This window comes from Miscanthus floridulus, chromosome 18 (genome assembly GCF_019320115.1).
Source record: "Miscanthus floridulus cultivar M001 chromosome 18, ASM1932011v1, whole genome shotgun sequence".
Classification (NCBI taxonomy): domain Eukaryota; kingdom Viridiplantae; phylum Streptophyta; class Magnoliopsida; order Poales; family Poaceae; genus Miscanthus; species Miscanthus floridulus.
This window is the reverse complement of record NC_089597.1, coordinates 123,114,340-123,128,798: the sequence shown is the minus strand read 5'-3', so window position 1 is coordinate 123,128,798 and position 14,459 is coordinate 123,114,340. Positions and strand designations below refer to the sequence as shown.

Below are 14,459 nucleotides of genomic sequence, written 5' to 3'. Positions count from 1 at the left end.
GTTGGATCAATTGCCTTCTGAGAAATTGCATTGAGGAATGCACATAGCTTTACGGTGGCTAGACGTACATTTGGAGGTAGAATTCCTCTTAATGCAACTGGAAGTAATTGCGTCATGAGAACGTGACAGTCATGGGACTTTAAGTTACAGAATTTCTTCTCTGGCACATTTATAATACCCTTTATATTCGAGGAGAATCCAGATGGTACCTTGATGTTGTTTAAGCATTCAAACATGATTTCCTTCTCCTCTTTGCTTAGAGTGTAGCTAGCAGGACGTAAGTAATGGCGTCCATCATCTGTCTTCTCTGGATGTAGGTTGTCTCTTTCTCTCAAACAACGCAGGTCCTGTCGTGCTTCAAATGTGTCCTTAGGCTTTCCATACACACCCATAAAGCCTAGCAGGTTCACACAAAGATTCTTCGTCAGGTGCATCACGTCGATCGAGCTACGGACCTCCAGGACTTGCCAATAGGGTAGGTCCCAAAATATGGACTTTTTCTTCCACATGGGTGCGTGACCGGTAGCGTCTTTCGGAATAGGTTGGCTTCCATGTCCTTTTCCAAAGACGACTTTCACATCATTGACCATATCGAGTACATCCTCACCGGTTCGGTTGCGAGGCTTGGTCAGGTGGTCTGATTTCCCTTTAAAATGCTTACCTTTCTTTCTTACGGGGTGATTTGCAGGAAGAAATCGACGATGGCCAAGGTACACGACCTTTCGACATTTTTTCAAGAATACACCTCTAATATCACCGAAGCAGTGTGTGCATGCATTATATCCCTTGTTTGACTGTCCTGAAAGATTACTTAGAGCAGGCCAATCATTGATTGTTACGAACAACAATGCTCGCAGATCAAAGTGTTCCTGTTTGTACTCATCCCACACACGTACACCTTCTTTATTCCACAAAATGAGAAGTTCATCAATAAGTGGTCTCAGGTACACATCGATGTCATTGCCAGGTTGCTTCGGGCCTTGGATGAGCACAGGCATCATAATGAACTTCCGCTTCATGCATAACCAAGGAGGAATGTTGTAGATACTTAGAGTAACAGGCCAAGTGCTATGACTACTGTTCTGCTCTCCAAAAGGATTGATACCATCTGTACTTAAAGCAAACCTTAAGTTTCTTGCGTCATTTGCAAACTCCGGGAATTCTCTGTCGATTGCTCTCCACTGGGACCCATCAGCAGGGTGTCTCAACATATTGTCTACCTTACGGTCTTCTTTGTGCCATCGTAACAATTTTGCATGTTCTTTGTTTCTGAACAGACGTTTCAAGCGTGGTATTATAGGAGCATACCACATAACCTTGGCAGGGATTTTCTTACGTGGACGTTCGCCCTCAACATCACCAGGGTCATCTCGCCTGATCTTATACCGCGACGCATGGCATACCGGGCATGCATCCAATTTCTCGTACTCTTTGCCACGGTATAGGATGCAGTCATTAGGACATGCATGTATCTTCTCTATTTCTAGCCCCATAGGACAGACAACTTGTTTTGCTTCGTAGGTAGTGGCGGGCAATTCATTGTACTTCGGAAGCATCTTCTTTTGGATTTTTAGTAACTCTCCAAATCCCTTGTCAGATACACCATTCTTTGCCTTCTATTGCAGCAATTCTAGTGTGGTTCCCAACTTTTTCTGCCCTGCATCACAAGTTGGGTACAACAATTTCTTGTGATCTTCTAGCATCCGCTCGAACTTGATCTTCTCCTTTTCACTTTCACATTCTCTTTGTGCATCACGAATGACCTGACAAAGATCATCAGCCAGCTCATCTTCTGCGACTACCTCTTCTTCAGCTTCTCCCATTGCAGTATCATTGAAGCACGCACCATCAGGAATAATATCATTGTCGTCCCATTGTTCTTCTTCATCTTCTTCCATTACAACACCGGTTTCTCCGTGCTTTGTCCAACAAATATAGTTTGGCATGAAACCCGACTTGAACAAGTGTGAATGAAGAGTCCTTGAGCAAGGATATTCCACCGTATTCTTACATATGGCACATGGGCAGCACATGAAACCGTCGCGTTTGTTTGTCTCGGCTGCACGTAATAAAGAATGCACGTCGTCAATGAACTCTTGTGAGCGGCGATCAGCATTATACATCCAATGACGGCTCATCTGCATTACATGACATAAATATCATATTAAAACCTAGATCATAATTAATTATTTATACAACATGCGTGCCACCACAAAAGATACAAATTTATGAAAGCATCGCTACAATGTAGACAATCCCAACTACCACTAAAAGAACTAAAGCTAAAATACATTTCAGGAGCACAAGGATTTCGCGACCAATCTCAACTAAAACAGACAGATCCCCCGATTGTGCAACATCTTTGGGCTTCTTCGGCTGGATCACTGCCTCATTAGCCGCCGTATCTGCCTGTTGTGCAAGATATTTTTGCACGAGTTCAACATACTCTTCCTCCCAGTAGAAGCCTGAACATCGTCCACTGCCATCCCACTGAAATTAAAACAAAAAATTAGAACTTTAATCACAACCATCATGAAAATAGGTATAAACTAACCATAATCATTAAATACGATAAAATAACTCACATTGCGATCCGGACACTTGTAGAAGATACGATCCTTGTTGGGACCCTCCTTCTTCACTCGGTACTCCATCACAATCTTCATCTCATCACGACACTTGCCGCATGGAATGAGAGGAAGGCCCGGCCTAAGTCGCTTTGGAAACCCATGAGAGGCCGAGGACCCGGAAGCAGTTGCCATCTACTCTCTATACTCATTTTTTAATACACTATAAATTTCTTCTTTTATAAACAAATAAAATTAACAAACTATAAAATTATCTAGATCTCTAAACAATGATATTTTTAATGGTCATTGTGTTCTCGTCTTTTACTGCGGCAGGTAAGTAATTCATATGATATTTCCGCAAATTAACAGAAGAATGGGAATGTACACACATAACAGACTACTACGACGATATCGGGACGTGTGAATAAATAACCATCCGTACTAGTTGACCTTGCTTACGTGATCATCTCGGCGAGCATTTCTCCACCGGACAGCACCGTACTTGGTCAAGGAAGAGCTCCGATTCTATGAGGAAGGGAACACGGTCTCCCACGACCGTTGTCGCTCTCCCTCGTAGAATCAAAGCTCCTCCTTGATGTCCGTTACCGCTCGACAGAGAACATGCTTGCCGAGCTGAACACGGTCCGCAAGTTCAACTAATACGGATTTTCTATAATTTTCTAACTATTTTCTAAGTTTTTATTTATATATACTACGTTTAGGTACGGTGATTGACAGACTACTACGACGATATCGGGACATGTGAATAAATAACCATCCGTACTAGTTGACCTTGCTTACGTGATCAGCTTGGCGAGGATTTCTCCACCGGACGGCACCGTACTTGGTCAAGGAAGAGCTCCGATTCTACGAGGAAGGGAACACGGTCTTCCACGACCGTTATCGCTCTCCCTCGTAGAATCAAAGCTCCTCCTTGACGTCCGTTACCGCTCGGCAGAGAACATCCTCGCCGACCTGAACACGGTCCGCAAGTTCAACTAGTAAGGATTTGCTATAATTTTCTAACTATTTTCTAACTTTATATTTATATATACTTTAACCTTCTTTCATGTAAATATGCAAGCTTAAAGTGATTTTGAGCTCAAATTGCTTACAAATGAAAAAAAACCATAATAAAGAACCATAAATATATATAGTGAATAAAATGGCATAAGAAAATGGTAAAAAATGAGAGTATGAGATTGGTAACCTTTACAACTGAAGAATCGACGGAGGAATCGAAGAATGGATGGAGGAACAATGGAGGGAGGGAGGAAGCAAGAACACTACTGCAGTGAGCTTCAAAATGTGCTGAGCTCGGGCTCGGGGAGGAAGGAGGAGACGGCCGATTTATAAAGGGAGAACATTTAGTCCCGGTTGATAGATCCAACCGGGACTAAAGGTAACTTTCCAACCCCGGGCGCAGCCACGGCCCGGGAGTAGACCTTTACTCCCGGTTGGAGCCACCAACCGGGAGTAGAAGTCTACCTTTAGTCCCGGTTGGTGGCTCCAACCGGGACTAAAGGTCCCTGCCACCTCTGTCTGGCGCAGTAGCCGTTGGGCAGGGGCCTTTAGTCCCGGTTGGATCCACCAACCGGGACTAAAGGTATTTCTAGTCCCGGGGGCAAAAAATTCCGGGACTAGAGTCCATTTTGACCGAGGATCAAAGGTCTGTTCTCTACTAGTGGAAGCTCACCAACAATCCGGTTCAACATTCAAGAACAAAGCATATAGATGTCTACCATCATTTCCTAAGAGATCACCAATAAAAAGGGGACATTTCTATTGAGAGTATGGGCACCGATGATCAACTTGCTGATATATTCACCAAGCCACTTGATGAGAAGAGGTTTTGCAAGCTAAGGAATGAATTGAACATACTTGACTTCTCAAATATGTGTTAATGCACCCCCATTATATGACATGACTCTCCTTCGAGCAAAGCAAGGTAAAGTTCACTGACATGTCATTCATCATTGCTAAGGACTTGTTTAGTGCATCTAGTCATTCCTCATATATCTTAGGATCATTCATGGAAATCAAATGAATTTGATGCATGTATGGTACCACTATTGCTTGTATGCTTGAAATGATCTAGTGATAGCATATGATATGTTTGTGGGCTTGTGAACCTAGTGTTTGATATAGAAAATGAGCAATAAGTGTTTAACAAAACATGGTGCATGATAACCCTCACTTGGAGGTGTGAAGAAGCTTGCCCTTGGATCAAACCGAGTTAAATGTCTTTTGTAAGTGATCTAGATTGAACCAAATTGGGAAAATGATTCTCACTTCACATGGTTTCACCTCAACCTATCTAAAATTTGAGCTCACCTTTTGTGCTAATTGTTGACAAAGGGGGAGAGAGTTCACAAAGATAGTAAGAGATAGGGGGAGCAAACAAATGAAAAGACATTGTAAGGGGATCAATTAAAATTTGAAGCACACAAGTAGGGGGGAGCAAGCTCATAAACTTGTATGTTGCATTTGAATGTGCAGTACATATGTTTGCTTGCATGGCACAAGTTTTAAATTCCATATCCATGCTTGTGTGGTGTATGCTAGTAGTAATTTGAATGACGAATGAAGCACTAGCATGCATAGGAAGAGTAACTAGACTTGTGCTTATCATGTAAAAACTAGACCGTTTCATATAATATTGATATCATTGGGTTTTCTAGTTTTTGTGAATGTCTAGTTACTAATGGTGCTAAGGATGGTGTAGATTGGCAACTCCGATTGGTATCACGCTTCAAAGGTCCATTCTTTACACCTTAGCATCATTTGGTAGCTATTACTCTCCCAAACTTCCAATTCATGTATCTGTGCAAGCTTTCAAATCCAAACTCTTAGCACATATGCTGGGGGAGCTAATACTACCAAATTGGGTTGATGGAACTTGTCCATAATCTTTACACATAGTAATATGCTTGGGCAACCAACATGAATTCAAAAAGATTTCATTGAATATCTTTGTAAATAGGTTGTCATCAATTACCAAAATGGGGGAGATTGAAAGCCCCAGTTTGGTTTTGGATAATTGATGAAACCTAGCACTAACCTTTGTCATGAGCGATGAGATGATCTAGGTTGGTGCAATCCAAGTGATTGAGCAAAATGAGGTCCATGGTGATGGAGGTGGACATGAAATGAAGATGATCAAGCTCAACTTGGAAAAGAAGAAAGAGAAAAATAAAAACCAAGAAGATCAAGGCAAAGGTATAAGATATGTTTTTATTTTGCACTCAAGACACCATAGAGGGTGTGAGTGACTTAGGATCGATAGCCGTACTATAAAGAGGGGAAATCTTTGGCTAAATGGTTTATCGAGTGCTACTAGGTGACATGACTTCTGCATATGTATTTAGGAACCTAGTGTGCTAACTTTGACCCCTGTAAAATGCTTTGAAAAATGCTAACACACGTGCACACAAGTTCTACATTTTGTGGTTAGCAAGTTGGAAGCAAGGGCGAAGCAATTGAGGACTTAGAAAAAGAAAAGGAGGCGAAGGGTGCTGACCGGACGCACGGTCTACGCGTTTGGTCCTAAACCCTAGCTCTCGAGCAGAGGCACTGCACCGATCGGACGTTGGCTTTGTTCACACCGGCATGTCCGGTCACTTTCTACAGAGGAGGCGTTGTCCGTGATCGAACGCGCAGCGACAACATCAGGCGCATGCTGACGTTAGCCGAGGGTGAGCGCGCGAAGAAGCTTAGCACTAATTGGACGTTGGGGCGTGTCAGGTCGCCGTTGACCTAACACGTTTGGTCAAGAAAAACTCACTCTAGGAGCTCACTAGAAATGATCGGACGCGCAGGGCGCACGTCAGGTGGAAACTAACGTACGATGACACCAGCATTGTAACTAAGCTGTAGTGAGGACCGGACGTCGGGCGCGTTAGGTTGATGACGATCAGATGCATCCGGTCAGTTGAAAATGTCTCTAAAACCTCTCTGGAAATGATAGGGTGCTGAGGGCTCGTGCATCAGGTGGCGCAAGTAGTGAGTCCGGTCGTCACTTGACTAACCGCACTGACCATTTTCGACCGTTGGAGATCAACGAACGACATTCAAAGCGGGGACACGTGGACGCATCCCTACGACCGGACGCAGGGGGCTGAGCGTTTGGTCATCTTGATCGGCGTGTCTAGTCCCTACACGGTGAGCCCAATGCTAAGCCTAACGGCTCTATTACTTTGGGGATGTCTATAAATAGTGTTTGGCCAGATCCAAGGCATTTCTCTTGGCACTTTGACATACTTGACATCCTTGTGAGCCTAAGCAAACATCTTCCACTCATCTCTATCATTAATTCATCATCATAGTGAGATTGGGAGTGATTCCAAGTGCATTTGCTTGAGTGATTTCATCTAGTGGCACTTGGGGATCGTTGTGGCTTTATTTCTCTTGGTGGTTGCCGCCACCTAGATGACTTGGAGCAGCAGAGGAGGATTGGTATGAGTTGGTGATTGTTCGTGACCATCTCCTGGTGATTGTGAGGGGTCTTGTGCCTTCTCCGGTGGAGAGCCAAAATGTAACTCTAGTGGATTGCTCATATCATTGAGTTACCTCACTTGTGGGTAGGTTCTTACGGTGTCCAATTGTGTGGACGAGGTTTGTGCAACATCTCTTAGCCGCCGAACCACCAAGTGTTAGTCGACACAACGGGGACTAGCGTGTCGGTAAGCACGTGAACCTCGGGAGAAAATTTGGTTGTCTCTTGCCCTTTGGTATTCTCCCGGTGATTGAATTGGTATTCATCTTGTAATTGGTTCACTTCTCTACGCGGCGGTATAATCATCCTACTCACTCATTTATATTAGCGCAAACTAGTTGTAGCAAGCTCTTTAGTGTAGCTAGAATTGAGAGCTTGCTTTGTAGTTTAAGTTCATCTAGTGGAGCTCTTTAGTATAGCAAGTGTGAGAGCTCTTAGTGAGTAGTGACTTAGCAAATTGTGTGCTTAGTGATCATAGCAACTAGAATTGTTGGATAGGTGGCTTGCAACCCTTGTAGAGCTAGAGCAAGTTTGCATTTCGCTATTTGTCTTACGAATCAAATTGCTCTAGTGACCTTGTAGATTTTTAAATAGGCTATTCACCCCCCCCTCTAGCAATATTAGGACCTTTCACCTGCGTTCGGTCACAGGTGACGTACAGTAATGTAAGCAGCTGAGTGAGCGCGGTAAGGACCTGACGCAGTGGCGCGTTGAAAGCTCTAGTTTGGTTTTGGTGAATTGATGAAACCCTAAGTGCTAACCTAGTTTATCAAGTGATCATGAGATAGGTAGCACACTCCAAGTTGCGAAGCAAACAAAGATCATAGCATGATGATGATGACACCATGATGATGATCAAGTGCTTGGACTTGGAAAGAAGAAAGAGAAAAACAAAAAGCTCAAGGCAAAGGTATAAACCATAGGAGCTATTTTGTTTTGGTGATCAAGACACTTAGAGAGTGTGATCACATTTAGGTTTGATAGCCGTACTATTAAGAGGGGTGAAACTCATGTCGTAATGCAGTTATCAAAGTGCCACTAGATGCTCTAACTCATTGCATATGCATTTAGGATCTAGTGGAGTGCTAACACCCTTGAAAATGTTTGTGAAAATATGCTAACACATGTGCACAAGGTGATACACTTGGTGGTTGGCACATTTGATCAAGGGTGGTGAAGTTTGGGAGCAAGGGTAAGAAACTCCACTGGCGCCCTAGACAGAAAAGACGGAGGTCACTAGAAGTGACCGGACGCTGGCCTCGGTTGGATCGACACGTCCGGTCAGGTGTAGCAGCGAAGTTGCTGGCATCGGTCAAATGACCGGACGCTGAAGGGCTGTGTCCGGTCGTATTGTCGGTCGGCACAGTGATTAGGGTTAAGCACCGGACGCTCGGGAGTGTCCGGTCGGCAAAAACACATTTTGGACCCTTACTGTAAACGACCGGACGCTGAGGGTCCAGCGTCCGGTCAGCTCTGTCAGAGTGTCCGGTCAACATTTTGACCGTTGAGATCAAACGTTCACAGTTGAACGCAAGAGACACGTGGCCGCCATTGGGCGATCGGACGCTGAGGAGCAGCGTCCGGTCAGTTGGACCGGAGCGTCCGGTCAGCCCGTGTTATGCCCAGTGAAGGGGTATAATGGCTCTATTTCGTGGAGGCTTCTATTTAAGCCCCATGGCCGGCTGTAGCTCATGTCTTTGGCTATTTTCATTGACATAGCAACCTTGTGAGCTTAGCCAAAGTCCTCCCACTCATCTCCATCATTGATTCATCATCATAGTGAGATTGGGAGTGAATCCAAGTGCATTGCTTGAGTGATTGCATCTAGAGGCACTTGGTGTTCGTGTTTCGCTGCGGATTTCGCTTGTTACTCTTGGTGGTTGCCGCCACCTAGACGGCTTGGAGCAGCGAGGATCATCGAGCGGAGGTGGTGATTGTCGCCGGCTCCGATCGTGGTGATTGTGAGGGGTTCTTGACCTTTCCCCGGCGGAGAGCCAAAAGGTACTCTAGTGGATTGCTCGTGGCTTGTGTGATCCTCATCTTGTGTTGGTTGTACGGCACCCTATTGAGGGTTTGGCGTGTGAAGCCAATTAGCGCGTGAACCTCCAAGTGAGTGAATCGCCACAACGAGGACTAGCTTACCAGCAAGCAAGTGAACCTCGGTAAAAAATCATTGTGTTCATCATTGATTCCGAGGTGATTGGTCTTCATTGTTATTCATCCTTGTGATTGATTGGTTCCTTCATCTACACGGCGGTATAATCTTCTTGATCACTCTCTTTACTTTACCGCAAACTAGTTGACAAGCTCTTTAGTATAGTTAGTTGTGAGAGCTTGCTTGCTTGGTTAGTGTGGCTCTTTAGTTAGCCTTTGAGAGCACACTAACATAGAGTAGTGTCATAGCTATTGTGTGAAAAGATATTATCTAAACTAGAATTGTGGTAGGTGGCTTGCATTTTGAGTAGGCTAGCGCAACACTTGCTTCGCCTCATAATAGTCTAACCATTTTGTTAAGTGTTGTTGTAGAAATTTTTATTAGGCTATTCACCCCCCTCTAGCCATTAGGACCTTTCACGCGTCCGGTTGCGTGCACCTGACGCGTCCGGTCATGAATTTGCCGCTCGGGGAGCTTACTGGAAATGACCTGACTCTCGGTTCTCGCGGGGAGCGGCGCGTCCGATCACGGCGTGGCTGTGGAGCGCAGGGGGGTGCTGACTATGGATCAGCACGTCCGGTCTCCATGACGGTGCGTCCGATTGTTACTTAATCGCACAGGCGTCTGAGTTGACCGTTGTGATCTCGCGGTGGACGTTGAACGCTGGGGGACACGTGGATGGCTAGCAGTGACCGAACGCTAAGGCTGTGTGTCCGGTCAGCATGACCAGCGCATTCGGTCACCCCGAGAAGTGTGCAGTGAGGAGCCCAACGGCTCTATTTCGTGGGGGCTCCTATTTAAGCCCCTTAGACAGCTCAAGCTCACTCTCTTGGCCATTTGCATTGGCAAAGCAACCTTGTGAGCTTAGCCAAAGCCCTCCCACTCATCTCCATCATAGATTCATTATCTTTGTGAGATTGGAAGTGAATCCAAGTGTATTGCTTGAGTGATTGCATCTAGATGCACTTGGTGTTCGTGTTTTGCTGTGAGTTTCGCTTGTTACTCTTGGTGGTTGCCACCACCTAGATGGCTTGGTGCAGCGAGGGTCGTCGAGCGGAGGAAGATGCTTGTCTCTGGCTCCGATCGTGGTGATTGTGAGGGGTTCTTGACATTTCTCTGGCGGAGAGCCAAAAGGTACTCATTGTGATCGATTGTGATCATCTTGTGATTGTCTTAATTCCTCAACACGGCGGTATAATCATCACATCCCCTCTCTTGTATTTACATTTCTAGTGTTGCTTCGCTCTTTAGTGTAATTAGTTTTGAGAGCAAGCTTGTGTCGGGTCTAGTGGTCAGTGTGGCTCTTTAGTTAGTCTTTGAGAGCACACTAACTCAGAGTAGTGCATAGCCTTTGTGCGCTTAGAGATCATAGTCACTAGAATTGTGGTAGATGGCTTGCATTTTTAGTAGGCTAGCACAACTTTCGTTTCGACTCATATTTATCTAACCGGTTTGTTAAGTGTTGTTGTAAAAAAAATTAATAGGCTATTCAACCCCCCTCTAGCTATTAGGACCTTTCAGCGGGCCCACTGCTGGTGTGGTCACTCACGAGCCCGACGCTCTAGACGCTCACTCGCTCCCTATTCGGGCACCGTCCAAATGCTAGCGCCTGGATCGGATGTCCAGGCACTAGCAAGTCCGTTTGTAAAGTATAATATGTCTGCTTCTCATCAGCTGACTGGTTTTTATCCTTTTTCCAGCTACTGGACGTTGATCCAACAACTCAAATTGGTATTGTGAGTATTTTTTCCATTTCACAGTAAAGCAATAACCCGACCGGATTTTGTCACCTGTTTATAGGCTAGATATGTTTATGAGTTTATTAGGAGTTTCTATTATGTGATGTTGTGGTCCAAATTATTATTATCCTTCAATTCCAAATTATAAGTTATTTTGGTGTTATTCTAAGTTAAACTTATCTAATTTGACTAAATCTTTAAAAAAGTACTAACATTATTTACAACACCAAATTAGTTTCATTCAACCCATTATTCAATATTCAATATATATTTCTATAAATAAACTTGTCAATGTTAGAGATGATAAAGCCAAAATGACTTAATTAGGTCATGTTTGGATCTACAGAGCTAATAGTTAGTTGTTAATAATTAGCTTCTTTGGATCCAAATGGGTCTAGCTAATAGTCTAGATAATGGTTAGTTGAATGTCTAACTAACAACTACATCACTAGTTGAATCAAAGCAGCTAATAGTTAGCTAGCTAATATTAGCTATGAGCTATTAGCTAGCCAACTATTAGCAGGTAATGGTTCCAAGCAAGGCCTTATAATTTGGAATATAAGAAAGCAGCCAATGAAGATATAGTTAAGGGCGCCAACCGCGCGATGGGTCGGCATGGCTAGCGTCAAGTGGCGGCTGAGGTGTAACCTTAACTGTGCCTTTGGGCGACATCGATGACAATGGCAACTCAGCATGGGTCTTGGTTTGGCGCTGTGTGGTGGTGTTGGCGGGTTGCGCACATCCATGGCTTCATGGATGATCCTCTTGGCATGTCACACTTCAACGCAGCGGGTGTGGATGGATGGCTCGGGTTTAGGACTTGGTCGGCGTGGCGAGAGCCAATGACGGCGCTGCTCTTCCTGTTGGGGCGTCATTGAGTTGCCCTCGATCCCTCCGACTTTGCAAGGCTCTTCAGGTGAAAGCCCTATCCACATCCTAGACGAGCGATGGCAGTGCTCCCGACGATGCATCCTTCCTTATGGGGTCATTTCAAAGGTCTTGTTCACAGGTTGCCTCTTGGCACTCTCATGCAGCACCATGCAAGGATGCTTGACTTGCTTGAAAGAGTTTGCTACGGTGAAGTCGGAGTTGCTATGCTCTTGGGTTTGGCATAGCTCGACAACGATGACGCTCAACAAGATGACGCTCAACAATCTCTTTAGGGCGGTGTTAGTTTTCCACGCAGGTGAAGTTGAAGCTGCTTGGCTATGTTTTCGACCTCGACAACAATAACTTCCAGCAGGCTCTGACGTTTTGGGTTGGTCATTTTGGCCATGCCGTTGACGTTAGGGTTTTTCTGCTGGTTTTCCTTTAATTAACCATGAAAGTGTAAGGTTTTCATGCCTGGATTTCTTTATAAACTAGGTCAACTCTTTTTATTTAATTGAAAGGCAGAGCTCCTGATGGTGCATTAAAAAAAGCAATGTTCTATTGTTTGATGTTTTGGTGCAAATTACTACTCCCTCCATTTTCAATTATAAGTCGTTTAGGTTTTGTCCTTAGTCAAACTTATCTAATTTGACCAAGTCTATAGAAAAATATACTAACATTTACAACACCAAATTAGTTTCATTTAGTCTACCATTCCATGTCTTATTAAGAGTGCACTTATTTTGTATTGTAGATGTTTCAATGTATATTTCTATAAAGTTTAATGTGTCAATGTTAGAGATGGCGAAGCCAAAGTGACTTATAATTTGGAAGAGCGGGAGTACAAAAAATCATCCAATAAAGATATATAGCAATGTTTGAACAAGATTGTGTATATATACACCCAATTTATTCATTTGGTATCAAATAATATTACAAACTGCATTATTCTTTTCCTTTTTCGAACACACAAGAAGCAGGAGAGCTGCATCCATCCAAATTGTTAATAAAGGTACACCATGGTTTTATTCTAGCTATTAGGCACGACGTATTTGTTGTTTATTATTACCCAACTTATTCCTGACATAATCATGAAGCCCATATATAGCTACTAGATCCTTTTTGTGCTTTGCCTGCTCTTTTAATTACACCCTGCAAAACAACACGAATATTTATTGATGTGTCAAAAAGAAATTAAACAAAAAACACCCCCGGGTGAACACTGAACAGGGGAAGAAGATATGGTGAAGCGCGCGCGTGGCGCGTGCGTACTGGTTGTAGTTGATGAGGATCTTGCCGGCGTCGAGGTTGCCGATGGTGTTGAAGGCCTCCTGGGAGAGGTCGAGCGTGGCCTGGCATCCCGGCGACGGGCAGCGGTCGACGATCTTGACGGTGACGCTGACGCCTTTGCAGGGGTTCGGGGTGGCGTTGGTGCCGCCGGCGCAGGACACCTGGTACATCCGCCCGCACGCCGCGCCGTTGTCCCAGAGCCCGTCGCTCGCCGCCGCGATCATCGTGCCCTCGTCCTATATATTCATGATGCATGTGATGATGGCCGGCCGGCGGCTAGAGCGAGCGACGCACGAGTGTAGACGGGGCCGTAGTAGGTGGCGGTGCCCTGGTCGGCGAGGGACGCCGAGACAAGGCAGCCAAGCAGGGCGGCGACGAGCAGAACGACGGCAGCAGCCTTCGCCATGGCCGAAAGGCGAAAGCAACTAACAGCTCTTCCTATTTGGCTCTACTAGAGAGAAGAGGTGGCCGCCGGGTGCTGTAGTGTTGTTCTTGGTGCACAAGTGGCGTTGCTGAACAGAGGGTATTTATAGGAAGAGCGGGCAGTATATATATGTCAATATGTGCACGAGCACGGGCGTGGAAAGTCGTGCCTGACTGCCTGGTGCCTACGGAAGGGAAAACCCAGGAGAGAAGTTTTGGTCCGACACGGAGGAGGAAATTGTTGGAAACTCTAGATGGATGCGGCGAAACTAGTGCTTTGGTCAGAGGAAAAACTGATTCTCTTTGAGTCTATCTACCTAACAACTATGTGTTTTATGCAGTTTTAACACATAAATTTTTTTACACCATAGAATTAAGATCCAATAACTTTCATCCTACTTCTAGACAATCACAAGATCACAGATCTACAAATCCACATATCACAATAAATATTTTTTTTATGCAAGGACAAGAGGACAAGGTCATCACCACCTGCCTCGCGCTCGGGACCAGGAAGCTGCACCACCGTCATCTGCTCCGACAAGACTGGGACGCAGACCTGACCGACCACCGGCTTGCCCGCCGTCATCACCACGTGTCTCGCGCTAGGGACCAGGAAGCTACACCACCGTCATCTCCGACAAGACTGGGATGCAGACCTGGCACGACCACGGCTTGGCAGATGAACGCAGGCAACGATGCAGTGGACTAAAAATTCATATGTTTTTTAGTGCTAAAACACACATGTGTTATATAGCATTTCTGTTCTCTTTATCTTCTGTCTTTTTGAACGATGATGAAAGGCTGAGTTTCTCCGTTGCATGGGCGGGTGTTGGAAACCGGAATTACCTGTCGCTACTCGCTACAGCATAGCCGTATAGCCGTGCGTGAGGCGTAGAACGTAGGTCAAAATTTAG

The 14,459-nt window shown here is 44.9% G+C and overlaps 1 protein-coding gene across 1 annotated transcript; it reads right to left on the bottom strand.

Annotated features, from left to right (window-relative positions):
- Positions 1–12,851: 12,851 nt before the first annotated feature.
- Positions 12,852–13,602, bottom strand: LOC136519478 (EG45-like domain containing protein). Its single transcript, XM_066512874.1, has 2 exons — positions 13,102–13,602; positions 12,852–12,981 (listed from the first exon to the last, which is right to left on the bottom strand). Exons 1-2 carry the CDS (start codon positions 13,341–13,343, stop codon positions 12,975–12,977), a joined length of 249 nt encoding a protein of 82 aa, XP_066368971.1. The 5' UTR covers positions 13,344–13,602; the 3' UTR covers positions 12,852–12,974.
- Between the last annotated feature and the right edge of the window lie 857 nt (positions 13,603–14,459).